General features: G+C 39.5%; 2 protein-coding genes across 3 annotated transcripts; both read left to right on the top strand.

Moving 5' to 3' along the window:
• The first annotated feature begins 1290 nt into the window (after nt 1-1290).
• LOC120295349 (sodium channel modifier 1-like) lies at nt 1291-3201 on the top strand. Of its 2 annotated transcripts, XM_039316388.1 has the most exons (3): nt 1291-1503; nt 2379-2819; nt 3009-3201. In XM_039316388.1, exons 1-3 carry the CDS (start codon nt 1327-1329, stop codon nt 3054-3056), a joined length of 666 nt encoding a protein of 221 aa, XP_039172322.1. In that variant the 5' UTR covers nt 1291-1326; the 3' UTR covers nt 3057-3201. The 2 variants fall into 2 exon arrangements, with proteins under 2 accessions (XP_039172322.1, XP_039172321.1); XM_039316387.1 differs by lacking the exon at nt 3009-3201 and having other exon boundaries at nt 2379-2977.
• Nucleotides 3202-6779: 3578 nt separating this feature from the next.
• On the top strand, nt 6780-9172 carry LOC104453227 (sodium channel modifier 1). Its single transcript, XM_039316389.1, has 3 exons — nt 6780-6979; nt 7863-8303; nt 8493-9172. The coding sequence occupies exons 1-3, from the start codon at nt 6803-6805 to the stop codon at nt 8538-8540; spliced, it is 666 nt and encodes a 221-aa protein (XP_039172323.1). The 5' UTR covers nt 6780-6802; the 3' UTR covers nt 8541-9172.
• Nucleotides 9173-14915: the final 5743 nt, after the last annotated feature.

The raw sequence follows: 14915 nt of genomic DNA, 5'->3' as shown, positions 1-14915 counted from the left end.
CCGACTTCTGCCCATTCCATGAGGGCACGGAATTGAGCTTCATAATTCCGAGAGAAACAAGAGAGATTTGATATGACTCATGCAAGTGAATGATGAGAGCAGTGTCAAAGAGTTTGTGCTAAGAATCAAGTGATGAAAAGAATATCACGTAGAAAATGTCCAATGACAAGATTGGCTACCATGCATAAATTGGTGGGGGTAGATTCCGCTCTCTTGGTGATGCCCGCAACAGGCTAAAACAAGTTATTGTATTGAATTGAAACATACACCCCACTCTAGCTAGTGAGATGCTCTAGTTAATGTGAGACATGGAAAGATTGATTAAAGTGAAACATTTCAAAATAATAGCAATGGCAATGATCCTCAGAAAGAAAGGTGGCCTAGTGAATGGACTCGCCTATCGTTGCACGATCCCTTGACCGAGGCTAATTGGCCCAGATCATGATAATGGGTCACTCCTCCCAACCTTTATAATGAAAAAAAAAAACAACATTAAGAAAAAAAAGATCCTATTATCTAGATCATCTCTCTACGTCTTTGTTACGCACTTTAACTGAGACTCATGGGAATATATATATATATATATATGTGTGTGTGTGTGTTAGTTAAAGATGAGATTGCAATTGATTTGTCCACAGTATTCAAGGTTAACATTTACTATCTTATTTTTTACTCGACATGCACCAGTACTTCTTTTTTGACTCGCAACATCCAAAATTTTGGTAACAATTAAATGCCAAAACCTTAGAAAATATGTAACTTTTGACAATTTGTAATTGATAAAAGTAGGTAATATTTCAAATTTTGGTGATAAATTTAAAAATATATCTTTCATATACTTAAATCATAAATAAATGGTTAATACTACATAAAAGCTTAAACTAGTACATGTGTGATAAATTTATCGCAAATTAATTTTTTAAGTACCAAAAACCCCCCAAACTAGTATGACAAATTATCCCAAATTATTTTTTTGGCCACTGAAAATCCAAAACTAATATATTTGTAATAAAGAGAGTAATTTTCTTAAAATGAATTAATATAACGAAAAATCACAAATTCGAGACAAACCAATGGTAAAATCCTAAATTGATGTACTGTCATGTGTTATTCTACTATATAATTTGACGGTAATATTTAACGAAAATTAACGTGAGGTAAATTTATAATAAGTATGCTAGTTTGAGGATATTATGATAAATTTGTTATACCTGTGCCGGTTTGAATTTTTTTTTTTCTTGTATTAACCCTAAATAAATTGCCCCTATGTCATATTGAATTCCTGAACAGACGAAGAAGAGGAAGGAAGAAGAGGAAGGACAGGGAATGAGCGTGTTCGGAGGAGATAGCTGGGCAAGAGAAGCCCAGCACCGGAAGAGAAGAGTCGACGATCTGGCCGTGGAAGGCCTCGACGCCTCCTCCTACAAGAAGCTCTCCTCCGGCAAGTTCGCCTGCCTCGTCTGCCCTGGCGCCCCCGTCCTCGATTCTGCTCTCATGCTCTCCGTGCGTCCCCAGTCTCTGCTTACGCCAACTTCTGTCGCTCAATCAATTTTTCTCTTGTGGGTCTGTTTTTTCTTGATAGGCTGGAGGATTGTAGCGATTCTGCTAGATAATTTGCTTGTGGGTCTGTTTTGTCTTGATTGGTCTTCGGTTTGATGAGAAGCTGGAGGATTTTAGCGTTTTTGCTAGATAGATGAGACAAGTTATGGGTCTGACGGGCCATTTGGTCCCAATAAATCTAGTTTTCGGGATGGGAAAATGTGTGATCAATGTCTTTTCCGTCCAGTCCCCGGAATTTCGGGGTTGGCCTCGGCTGGCAAACGACCATCAAGCTGCGATTTTGATTCTGACCAAGTGTGTTTTCCGGCGGCCCTCTTGGCCGACTGTGTGGTCAATCTGCTTTATTGGACTATCATGCACTGAAACGTCGCATTTCCAACACGATGGTGTTTGTGGTTTGGTTTGGTTAGAGAACTGTGCCGTGGCAATGGCAGGTACTAACTAAATTGCTTGTCCTGCCCGTGATGTTGATGCCCTGGTTTTTGCATTATCTGCTGTGTCACGTTGGTTGAGCATGAGACAATGTGGATTTTCCATGTCTTACCTGCGAATGTTGAGTTGCTTTGTTTCGTGGTGATTCAACTTGTTTATGCTTCAGTATAAGAAAGACATTAGAATGAGAAAGCTTGGATTTTAATGAATTGAAATGCATTTGAGTGGAGGTTGCTGGGAAGCTGATATTATTTGGGGCACGTGATCATTCATATGGTCACTACATGTATGGATCATTATAGTTTTCTGCTGCACAGATTGACTGGTGAATGTAGATCATTTAGATATTTATTAGTTTTGAATGTTGATATTCTTTTATTATGCAGATGCATTGCAAGGGGTCACACCACCTTGTTGCATTGTCGAGATTGAAGGAGAGAGAATTGAAAAAGAAGGATGAGATCGTCAAGAGAATAGCCTTGTCTGATTGTATTGCTAATACCAGCACTAGTACTTCTATTTTAAATAGGATAAAAAGTAGACCCTTGATTGAGCAAACAAGGAAGGCCGTTTCTGAAGTACTTGATAAGGGAAACACTAGACAAGACGTCCATAACGATGGACACAGTGGAAAAATATGTGGGAATCTCCATAGTAATGAAACCTCACATGTGAGCGAAAGCTTCTCTTTCGCTGCAAAAGAAGCAGCTGATGAGGTGGTTGTACAGCAACAACTTAGTATGAGAGAGCGTCGTGAAAGAGAGCTCAAGTTTACTTCTGCAGGTTGGAAGCGCGACTGCAATGGCAAATGGTTCAAGGATGAAAATGTGAGTTCTTTCAGCAATTTGAATTACATTATATTATTTTGTAAGGCATCACGCAGTCGTAATTTGTAATATTTACAATAAGGACGACTGAATTCTGGCTCTATACCATTCAGTAAATGCCAGTTGTGCAGATGTGATATCTGTATTTTATCTTAGGCGTTGATTGTGGCAACTTTATGGCATTTGCAGGTTGAATTTGATTCAGATGAAGAAGATCCAAATATTTGTCTTGGATAACATATAGATCTCACACCAATTATTTCAAGCAATTGATGGCGGAGAACTATTAAGACTAATGAGAGGTGTTCATGTGAAAGTTTGATGTCTTGACCTGCCTGGCTGATCTCTCATAATACCAATCAAATATTACTGCAAATTTCCATCCACGGGTCTTAAATACTGCAAGAAATGTTTATCTTGGTGGTGGATGAGTGCCTGCAATTGACTTCCTAGAGATTTGATTCATCTGTCAGGTTAAAAATCTAATTGATCTTCTTTGACTGCTAACCTGTGAGTATTAAGCATACTTGACGGAGCACGAGATGAATAATTAGGGTGATGTTGGTGAGAAACTAGAGTTTTATGTGCTTGCCGTAATCAATCCCGATCTCCGTCACGGCCACCGCTGCCTCGGGCTGTCCGACCCGTTCAACCGTCGGCATCGCCGGCAGCGCTCGCTTTCTCGTCACTAGCTCTGCGAACGCGAGCGAGAGAGAGAGAGAGAGAGAGAGAGAGAGAGAGAGAGAGCGAGAGCTTTTCTTGAGCGGCGACTGTCCTCTGCTTTTTAGATCGGGAAAAGAAAGGAAAAAGCTTAATGACTGCACCGTTACGCTGCCGGTAGATTATCGCTATAGATAAGAAGAGGCCGTAAGCGTAACTTCTTATAACTGCATTATAGATTAGGAAGTTATTTTCGAATTCAAAATCCATAACTGTCTGTAATAACTGCTTTTAGTGGGAAATGAAAGCTCACTTTATGATCTTTATAATGAACAGTCACACAAATTAATGATACGAGCGTGTTTGTTTTTCTCTAATTTCCTCACAAGTTTGCATTGCTTGCAACCAATTAAATCCGGTAACAGACCATAAAAAAAACAAACCTTTCAAATCTAGTAATTTCACGTCTATTTTTCCTTTTGACATATCGTCCCATTTATATTCTAGTCCAAAATTAGCAAAGGACCCTTTGTCTATTCAATTTGATCATCTCCTTTTGGTTAAAGTTCTTTTGCCTTTTTTTCGGCAAAACACAACTACTTTTCATATAGTGGGGTAGACTAAATTTGAATGCCTTATATGCTTTCTTTATTTTTGGTAGCTTTCTCTTTCTTTGAAGTATCGAAGTATTAATTGGGTCTTGTCAATAAGGTTCCTAGATAACTTGCTCTTATATTGCTACCAAACTAGTTATTTTGTTGAATTGATATGATGCCCCACTCGGTGATGAAATGCATATATTGATGGGAGACATGGAATAGTCTATTACAATGAGCCATATTACAATGAGCAATGTCATGATACAAGTCGTCATTCTTAAAAAGGAAGGCTAGTTTGTTTAATTGATTTTTAGGGGTGATCGATTCCCAACTAGATTAGATCCCACTTAGGAATCAGGAACTAGACCAAAAAGAACAGTTCTTAATTTTTGGAACCAAAGATAGGACCGTTAGCTTCTAAGAGCGAACTGACCGGTTTGGTTCGATTCCCAGGTGGTTCAATGGAACCAATGAAGCTTTCACTTCCTTTTGAAGCCGAATTAGATTGGAAGTAATGCAAAGCTCAAGAATCTCCCAAAGGAAAGGGTTGATTAGCCCAGAAATAAAGTAATCCTCATTATCTTCACGTAAAAAAATTGAACCTTTATTTGATCAATCAACAGATATTCCTAGCCTGATGCGCCTGAATTTTATATCCAATGCAAAGAAACGAAACAGCCATCTCCAAGCACAAGTCGGACAAGCCCATGAAAGGAACCACGTCTTGGGATGCCATCTTCAAGAATTCTCGCAGCGTCCAAGCTCTGTCTCTTCGCTTCTTATTCTTCCTGGTTTCTTGCTTGACACATGATGTCAAATTCGGCACTGAAACATGAAATTGATGAGCACTAAACTCTAGCAAAAGCAAATAAAGAAGACTCGGAATGACTGTGGGAGGAAGAATTTTATATGTGCGAGAAGCGAGAGGCTGAGAGTGAGAAGCGATGGAAGAGAGATGTGATTAGGTTTCCATTTAAGAAACGAATACATATCCATACATATATATTTATCTGATTTGGTCTGGGTGGTCTGGCACTCCCCAAAATCGAGCATCGGACAAAAAATCACCGGTTCCAATTTTATGAAACTAAAAACTGAACTAACGCTCTTCGGAGTCAAACCATATTACCGACCCAATTTAGGTGGTTCCAATTTGGTCAGTCCATTTTGCTCACTCATCTAACGTTTCGTAGTCCCATGATCGAGACCAATCAATTAAAATCTTAATATAAATGGTATCAAAGTAAGAGTCAAACTGTATGTGTGGATGCCATTAGAGGTCAAACCCCTTAGTTATTTTTCAGCATGATCGATACAAAAGATGGGAGATGTTTTGCCTATTGGCTGAGCATAGGCCATTTGCATACTAGTGATGGTGCGCGAGAGGATTGGCCATTGCTGTAGAGATGTGGGGATGGCTAGGGGAATTGAAAGATGCGAAGAATAGCCCACAACAGTAGGGGTGTCAACGATTCGGTTTAGTTCGATTTTTTAATCGAATTGAACCAAATGAGACTTGAATTGAATACGAACCAAACTGAAATTTCAGTTCGATATTTTGGTTTTTGGTTTTCAACTTTCAGTTTTTGATTTTTGCATTTGTCTTTTTTTTTTCTGTTTTATATATTTTTTGTTTCCAAGAAATAAGCTCTTATTGGTTTGTTGAAAAAAATATTTTTTAATGAGAACCAAACTGAATGAAAATCGAACCAAAAAAATTGAATTTTTAGTTTGATTCGGTTTGGTTTTCGGTTCGATTTTGACACCCCTACACAACAGGCATTGTGAAAATCAAGTGGGGAAAGTATCATGGTCCGACTTCTGCCCATTCCACGAGGGCATGGAATTGGGCTTCATAATTAGAAACAAGAGAGATTTGATATGACCCATGCAAGTGGATGATGGGAGCAGTGTAAAGAGTTTGTGCTAAGAATCAAGTGATGAAAAGAATATCACATAGAAAATGTCCAATGGCAGGATTGGCTACCATGCATAAATTGGTAGGGAGTAGATTCCGCTCTCTTGTTGATGCCTGCAACAGGCTAAAACAAGTTATTATATTGAATTGAAACATACATCCACTCACCCCGTGGTAGATGCATTGGTTCGTGCCCTGCCCCTTCATTCGGAAGGGAAGGGGTTCGAAACTCTGCGCCCCCATTACACGACTCACCCGCGGCCCGTGGGAGGTGGGTCCTTATGGATCGCCCCGAATTTACGCCGTCAATCTACGTCTTTGTCACGCACTTTAACTAAGACTCGTGGGAATATATATGTGTGTGTATTCATACATGTAATTAATTTTTTAAGCACCAAAAACCCCTAAACTAGTATGACAAATTATCCCAAATTATTTTTTTATCACTAAAAATCCAAAACTAATATATTTGTAAATAAATTTACTCTCTTTATTTTCATTAAAATGAATTAATATAACAAAAAATCACAAATTTGAGACAAACCAATGGTAAAATCTTAAATTAATGTATTGTCATATGTTATTCAACTTTATAATTTGACAGTAATATTTAACGAAAATTAACGTGAGGTAAATTTATAATAAGTATGCTAGTTTGAGGATATTTATGATAAATTTGTTATACCTGTACCAGTTTGAGTTTTTATTTTATTTTATTTTATTGTATTAACCCTAAATAAATTGCCCCTATTTCATATTGAATCACTGAACGGACGAAGAAGAGGAAGGAAGAAGAAGGACAGGGAATGAGCGTGTTCGGAGGAGATAGCTGGGCAAGAGAAGCCCAGCACCGGAAGAGAAGAGTCGACGATCTGGCCGTGGAAGGCCTCGACGCCTCCTCCTACAAGAAGCTCTCCTCCGGCAAGTTCGCCTGCCTCGTCTGCCCTGGCGCCCCCGTCCTCGATTCTGCTCTCATGCTCTCCGTGCGTCTCCAATCTCTGCTTACGCCAACTTCTGTCGCTCAATCAATTTTTCTCTTGTGGGTCTGTTTTGTCTTGATAGGCTGGAGGATTGTAGCGATTCTGCTAGATAATTTGCTTGTGGGTCTGTTTTGTCTTGATTGGTCTTCGGTTTGATGAGTAGCTGGAGGATTTTAGCGTTTTTGCTAGATAGATGAGACAAGTTATGGGTCTGACGGGCCATTTGGTCCCAATAAATCTAGTTTTCGGGATGGGAAAATGTGTGATCAATGTCTTTTCCGTCCAGTCCCCGGAATTTCGGGGTTGGCCTCGGCTGGCAAACGACCATCAAGCTGCGATGTTGATTCTGACCAAGTGTGTTTTCCGGCGGCCCTCTTGGCCGACTGTGTGGTCAATCTGCTTTATTGGACTATCATGCACTGAAACGTCGCATTTCCAACACGATGGTGTTTGTGGTTTGGTTTGGTTAGAGAACTGTGCCGTGGCAATGGCAGGTACTAACTAAATTGCTTGTCCTGCCCGTGATGTTGATGCCCTGGTTTTTGCATTATCTGCTGTGTCAATTTGGTTGAGCATGAGACAATGTGGATTTTCCATGTCTTACCTGCGAATGTTGAGTTGCTTTGTTTCGTGGTGATTCAACTTGTTTATGCTTCAGTATAAGAAAGACATTAGAATGAGAAAGCTTGGATTTTAATGAATTGAAATGCATTTGAGTGGAGGTTGCTGGATGTTTGAGAAGCTGATATTATTTGGGGCACGTGATCATTCATATGGTCACTACATGTATGGATCATTATAGTTTTCTGCTGCACAGATTGACTGGTGAATGTAGATCATTTAGATATTTATTAGTTTTGAATGTTGATATTCTTTTATTATGCAGATGCATTGCAAGGGGTCACGCCACCTTGTTGCATTGTCGAGATTGAAGGAGAGAGAATTGAAAAAGAAGGATGAGATCGTCAAGAGAATAGCCTTGTCTGATTGTATTGCTAATACCAGCACTAGTACTTCTATTTTAAATAGGATAAAAAGTAGACCCTTGATTGAGCAAACAAGGAAGGCCGTTTCTGAAGTACTTGATAAGGGAAATGCTAGACAAGACGTCCATAACGATGGTCACAGTGGAAAAATATGTGGGAATCTCCATGGTAATGAAACATCACATGTGAGCGAAAGCTTCTCTTTCGCTGCAAAAGAAGCAGCTGAAGAGGTGGTTGTACAGCAACAACTTAGTATGAGAGAGCGTCATGAAAGAGAGCTCAAGTTTACTTCTGCAGGTTGGAAGCGCGACTGCAATGGCAGATGGTTCAAGGATGAAAATGTGAGTTCTTTCAGCAATTTGAATTACATTATATTATTTTGTAAGGCATCACGCAGTCGTAATTTGTAATATTTACAATAATGACGACTGAATTCTGGCTCTATACCATTCAGTAAATGCCAGTTGTGCAGATGTGATATCTGTGTTTTATCTTAGGCATTGATTGTGGCAACTTTATGGCATTTGCAGGTTGAATTCGATTCAGACGAAGAAGATCCAAATATTTGTCTTGGATAACACATAGGTCTCACACCATTTATTTCAAGCGATTGATGGCAGAGAACTATTAAGACTAATGAGAGGTGTTCATGTGAAAGTTTGATGTCTTAACCTGCCAGGCTGATCTCTCATAATACCAATCAAATATTACTGCAAATTTCCATCCACGGGTCTTAATTAGTTCAAGAAATGTTTATCTTGGTGGTGGACAAGTGCCTGCAATTGACTTCCTAGAGATTTGATTCATCTGTCAAGTTAAAGATCTAATTGATCTTCTTTGACTGCTAACCTGTGAGTATTAAGCATACTCGACAGAGCACCAGATGAATAATTAGGGTGATGTTGGTGAGAAACTAGAGTTTTATGTGCTTGCTTAAGTGGTGTATAAGTTATTAGTGCGTCACTCCTACTGACTTGGAGCTTTTCCCAAGTAGATAGAACTGAAAAAAGGGTGGGTTCTTGATATGGAGAATCCCAATCTCTCTACTTATTCTGTTCTTGGTGAACTCATGTAAGATCTAGTGGGTCAGATGTCATTACTGCAGGATGCACGAGTATGTTATGCAATTCATGTACCACGCAGGACGTGTCAACTCAACATTGTCAAACCATCAATGGTTCTTTGTTCTTTTTGTACATCTCAGAAAGAATATCTTTGAGTGACTTAGTGATACCTTCGATCTCAGGCAAGGCTATGATGAAAGATGGGTCTCGCTGGCTGGCCAAATTGGTGCTACTTGACCCCATTGGGCTTTTTAGTAAGCTTAAAGAGATTGAAATGCGCTCGATGGGCTTTGACAGCAGAAATGGGCGTGCTGCTGGTAGTCCTTTTCTTGTTCAGCCCTTCGCAAGTGAATTTGGGATTGCCGATCTTTTCTTAAACATGATCCTAATGGTGCTTCGACAATGGAGAGCTCATCCTTAGCAGGTAAAATGTCATTTGACCCATGGAGGTTACGGTTCTATTCATGCTGTATGAAGTCATTTATCCCATGGAGCCCCAAGAATGTTGATAGGTTAAGGTATACTTAGAGACCAACGGGTGCCTGAGGTGTATAGTATTTTACCCGCGAGAATTATTTAATACACTCCCATAGATCTTTATATTCCATCTAGCTGGAAGCATCGTGAGGAGATCTCAAAGGAGGCCAAATCAAAATCCAAAAACCCTAAGCTCTCTTTTTCATATACTAAGTCATTATGACATCACTAATTAAATTCGACGCCCCAAGCTTCATAATGCCTTCAAATGTGCACCTTAATAAATCTCGTCGTCACATGGTCAACTTCCGAGCTTGTCATCATACTGCAGCTGAAGCTTAATTCATAAGATATGAGTCAACCATGTGTGTGAATTTGATCGTTGCCGTGTCTTTACTATTTAGTTCGATGTCGGTACTCTTTCGCTAAAGTCCCTCATACGTGCACGCTAACATATCTTAGGCGGTTTCGAGTTTTCCTCTTTCACCAGGAAGGGAAATCGAAGCCTTTTTGGTTTTGGTGGACTGATTGTTGGAAGAAGTGATGGGAGAGGGACCAAAGCCGTGACAGCTCGGGTCACATGCAGTGCATGAACTTTGTGGTTGGCTTTCACCCACCCACTCCGAACCACGGAATCTGGGATCCGATGCAAAATCATGCAATGCGAGCATCACCAGATACTTCCCTCCTTTCCAAACACGTTACATGAATTGTTTAACGTACGTGAATCTAAGTTTTCTTCAATGGGACAGACAGTACGTTTTCCTAGTCACTGCGAAGTTTCGCCCATTTTGGGCTCATCGAACACGTCCTGTTATAGATCGTGGGTTCGTGGTGACAAGGTCATATGATATTGTCCCACTTTGGTGGATCACACTAACACAAGATACTAATTGAAAAAGTCGAGAGGTTTTTAAATAAATAATTGGGAGTTGAGATGACAGAAAAATGTAATATTTCATTCAATTACAAGTAAAGAATACATGAGCTTATTTTTAAGCTTTGCATGACAGCTATCTTAAGTAACAAATATACAAAATCATTGAACATGCAATTTCACAAAATATCCTAAATATATCTCTAAAATCCTCCCACAAACTCAAGATGATTTGAAAGATGTCAACATGAGTTTGGAGGATAGATCTAGAAATCACCCAAACGAATGTGTCTTAGTGAATATATCAACAATTTGCTCATTGGATGAAGTAGAGACATATCGAAGAGTACCACAAAGAACGTAATGTCGGATAAAATAACAGTCTATTTCAATGTGTTTTATGCGTTTATGAAAAACATCATTATGTGCAATTTGGATATCACTTTAGTTGTCGCAATTAATGACGGGAAAATTGTCCAAAAAATCATAAACACATTTAATTCAGTTCTAAACTTTCTATTGTGCCAACTTAGTCTTAAATATTTCGACAAAATTTCAATTCGGTCTTAAACTTTTCAATTGTGATAATCAAATTCTAAATCTTTTAACAAATTACTAATGTAATTATTCCGACTAATTTAAACTGAAAATTGATAATGTGGCGTTTTATTCAGTGTCGACTATCTTACATCGCATTGCTAGCAGTGACATGAACAATTTTTTTTTTTGAAATTTTTATTGGTTGTTTATTTCTTCTTTATTTTTATTCAATGTGCCAATAGCCCCCTAAGTTGTTGAGCAAGGGCATCGCGAGCCCTTGCCAAGGCCTCTCACAAGTCATGATGATGGTATTGCAACCCTCGCTATGGTCGACAAGGACTTGCACAAGAGCTACAATGCCCTCATTAAATCTCGAGAGGGTCACGATCCTTGCCCTAAATCAACAAGTGCTTCACGGCCATTTCTTATTGCCTAGTGGTGATTGCTAGCCCTCGGCTAGTACCTAACAACCCTATGTAAATAGAGGAAAAAATAAAATAAAAGCAACAACAAAATAATAATTTTTTTTTTTTTTTTTTTAAATAAAAATTATTTATGTCAACACTGGCCATGCCATGTAGGACAATCAGCGTTGAATGAAATATCATGTCAACGATTCGAATCAAAATTAGTTGCAATGATTACATTGGTAATTTGTTAAAAAATTTAAGACTAAATTGACGTAATTGAAATGTTTGAAACTGAATTGGGTTGTTGTACAATAAGTTTAGGAATTTTTAGATAATTTTCCCAATGAATGTGACTATTTCACTATGATGATGTGTTCCTATGTCTTTTAGTAGCCATTGCAACTATAATAATTCTAATGTTGTAAGAGTTTGATATTCTACTTCTATACTAGAGTGAGCGACAATAATCAGTTTCTTGCTAGACCATAAGATAAGTGAGTCAAATAAAAAGAAACATTAACTTGTAGTGGAGTGATGATCTTGAGGCTCAGTAACCAAGTCAGCATCATAATAAATTGTCAACTCTAGGGTAGAATTAGTAGAAAAGAAGACCATGAAATAACGTACTCCTAACATGGCAATTTCAAGGAACTACAGTAAAATGAGTCATATGAGGCATAGTCTTGTACTAACTAACAATGTGAATAGCATAATTGGTACCAGGACAAGTAACAATGAAATATTTAAAAGTGCTAACCAATTGCTGATAAAGTGTAGGATTCAGAACAAGATTTCCATCCTTGTCATTGAATTTGACATTCGACTTAACAAGAATGGAAACAATCTTGTTATTAGTGAGGTCAACTCGAGAGATAAAAATCAATAGAATATTTTGCTTGAGAGAGATAATAACTAGAAGCATCAGACACAACCTCCAACCAAGAAAATAGCTTATTTGCCCCAAATTTTTCATTTCAAATTTTTTATTGAGATACTAATGGAGTTTTGCAATGCCAATCTAATCATTGCCATTAATAACCATATCCTTAATATATAAAAGGAACAATGTACCCATGACGTGTGTGTTGAAAAAAGAGAGCATAGTCAAAAGGACTGGATTTAAAACCAAGAGACTCCATGGTTGAGCTAAACATGGAATATCATGTAAGGGGGGCTTGCTTGAATCCATATAATACTTGGCGTAATCAGCACGCTTTGTTAGTTGAATGAGTGTATCTAGGAGGAGGTGTCATATAAACTTCCTCTATAAGATCACCATTAAGAAATGCACTTTTAACATCTATTTGAATAGAGAAGCTAATGCTTCATAGAGGCACAAAAAGAAGAGTTCCAACTAAGGTGTGCAACAAGGACATAAGTCTAATCATAATTTATGCCGTGCTCTTAAATAAACCATCTTTCTACTAGCTAAGCTTTATAGTGATCCATATTACCATCTGCTTTGGTTTTAATCTTATATATACCCGTTGACAACCAACAACAGACTTATCAGGAGGCAAATCAACTAAATACCATGTATGAGAGTTTTCAAAGGCCTACAACTAATATGCCATAGCTTACTACAAAAAAAAGGATTAGTACTAGCTTTTTTATAGGGCAATGTTCATGAAGAGAAGGGATGATAGACTAACAATGATAATCATGAAGATGAACCTGAGGTTGATTACCCCGGTGGAATGACGGATAGGTGTAGGTGGTGTTGACACCTAACTTTTCTTTTCCTCAAATACATAATTTAAAAAAAAATTAATTAAAAAAATTATTAATTAAAATAAAACTGAGAGAGGCCAGGTCAGGCCGGATTGGACCTTGGCCTGGTCCGCCTCTCTTCTTTTTCTCCCTATGCGGACCTAGCCTTTTTCCCCTCCAACCTTGCCCGCACCAGCCAATCTTCCTCCTCCTTCCATCCTCCACGTGCAAAGAAAAGACAGCACAAAGGAGTAGGGGTAGAGGTTAAAGCAAGGAGGAGTAGAAAATAGGAGAAGATAGGAGCAAGGAGAGCAGGGGAAGAAGATAAGGGGTGACCGCAAAGAGAATGGTAGTGGGATCGAAGGAGAAAACAAAAGGAAGAGGGGGAATGCAAGGGACCGAAGAGAAAAAAGAGGAAAATGAAAAGGGAAGCTGAGGAGGAGAGGGGAGAATGAACCAAGGTTATCGCCGCCGACGCGTCTTTGGGTCACCACTACCACTAGCGACGCGTCTCCGGGCCACCATTGCCACCGCTGACGCATCTCTGAGCTACCGGTGAGCCGCCTACCGCCGCCATTCCCGCCGGAACTCGGGTTGGTATTTTGTTGAGTATTTGGTGTGCATTTTAGAACTGAGCCGGCTAGAGCTCATCTCGACCAGTTCAGACAAGCTCTGGCCACCACCCATCCCCCCACTGTATTCCCTAATGTTTCGGCTTGCTTCAATAGCCCTCTAGACTCGCGCTCGAGTCTCAACCAAGCTCAAAGCCTTCGTTTCCCATGTCGCCCACCACCCGTTCGAGGAAATGCCCAACTAGAATCCCCCCTTATTTTTGTTGTTTAATGCCTTGGCCGCATCCATCTCTCCCCCTCTCCCTTCTACATGTCTTTTGGGACGGGTCCTTGGAGCTGCATTGCTGGAGTCGAGGAAGAAAGAGAGCCGCGAGTCCTGCGTCGTTGTCATAGCTTACCTGGAACGGACCTTACCGCCGTCGTCGAGACTCTCGGCTCTAGTGGTCAAGAGTTGCTTCCCCCTTGCCTTTTTCGAAGTAGAGCTGTTGCGCTTTTGCCGGAGAGCCGCCTGAGCTGCGTCGTCGTTGTCGCTTCCCTGGTCGTGGACCAGGGAAGCGGGCTGAGTCGAGCAAGTTCACAAATCCGACCCACTCAACCTCTTATGCTCCACGGGCCAACAGCCAAGAGTTAGTTTGGGCTATAGGCCAGTGGGGTCTCTTTTTTCTTGCAAGAGGGGTTGGGCCTGTCAAGTGGGCCCAACCCTCATTTGAACGTAGGCTCGACTAGGGTTGGTCAGGCTTGGCCCTTTTCGGGCGGGTCGACCAACCCGCCCTAAACCAGACTGGATCCAAGCAAGTCTGACTAACCCGCCCCGACTGGGTCAAACCTAGGTCGGGTTAGACTGGAACCAACCCGGTTCCCACAAAAAAATATTATTTATTTATTAATTTTTTAAAAAGAAATTAAAAAATTTCGAAAATCTAAAAAATGTAGGGTTTGGTTATGAATTATCATGTCTTGCATTCTTAGTGTAATTAGGCCTTTATTTGCTCGTATATTGATTATATTGCATGTTTAATTTGCATATATTATTATATTTAATTGCACGTGCTCAATTTTGCTGTAATTAGGATCTTCGTAAATGCAATTATTATTTTAATGATCACCTCGCATGTTAGTGGATATGTGTAAAATCAATCCAAAATGCCTTACAAAAATCTTTTCTTTTAAAATGAACAATACTAGGTACCGAAAAGGGCACTAATTGGTCAATTAGTATAATCAAGTCATCGACCCTAGATTATTTGGTTGTGTAGGAAGTGAGGTTTCTAGCTAACCCCAATAGGCTAGTGGTGACTCATTT

Source organism: Eucalyptus grandis, chromosome 7 (genome assembly GCF_016545825.1).
Source record: "Eucalyptus grandis isolate ANBG69807.140 chromosome 7, ASM1654582v1, whole genome shotgun sequence".
Taxonomy (NCBI): domain Eukaryota; kingdom Viridiplantae; phylum Streptophyta; class Magnoliopsida; order Myrtales; family Myrtaceae; genus Eucalyptus; species Eucalyptus grandis.
Note: the sequence above shows the minus strand (reverse complement) of the source record. Positions and strands in the feature narration are given on the sequence as shown.

Excerpts from the sequence above, each read along its gene's own strand:
- LOC120295349 (XM_039316387.1), top strand. The coding sequence starts at position 1,327 with ATGAGCGTGTTCGGAGGAGATAGCTGGGCAAGAGAAGCCCAGCACCGG. Across the intron at positions 1,504-2,378 it reads ATTCTGCTCTCATGCTCTCC|ATGCATTGCAAGGGGTCACA; the intron begins GTGCGTCCCCAG and ends TTTATTATGCAG.
- LOC104453227 (XM_039316389.1), top strand. The coding sequence starts at position 6,803 with ATGAGCGTGTTCGGAGGAGATAGCTGGGCAAGAGAAGCCCAGCACCGG. Across the intron at positions 6,980-7,862 it reads ATTCTGCTCTCATGCTCTCC|ATGCATTGCAAGGGGTCACG; the intron begins GTGCGTCTCCAA and ends TTTATTATGCAG. Across the intron at positions 8,304-8,492 it reads GATGGTTCAAGGATGAAAAT|GTTGAATTCGATTCAGACGA; the intron begins GTGAGTTCTTTC and ends TGGCATTTGCAG.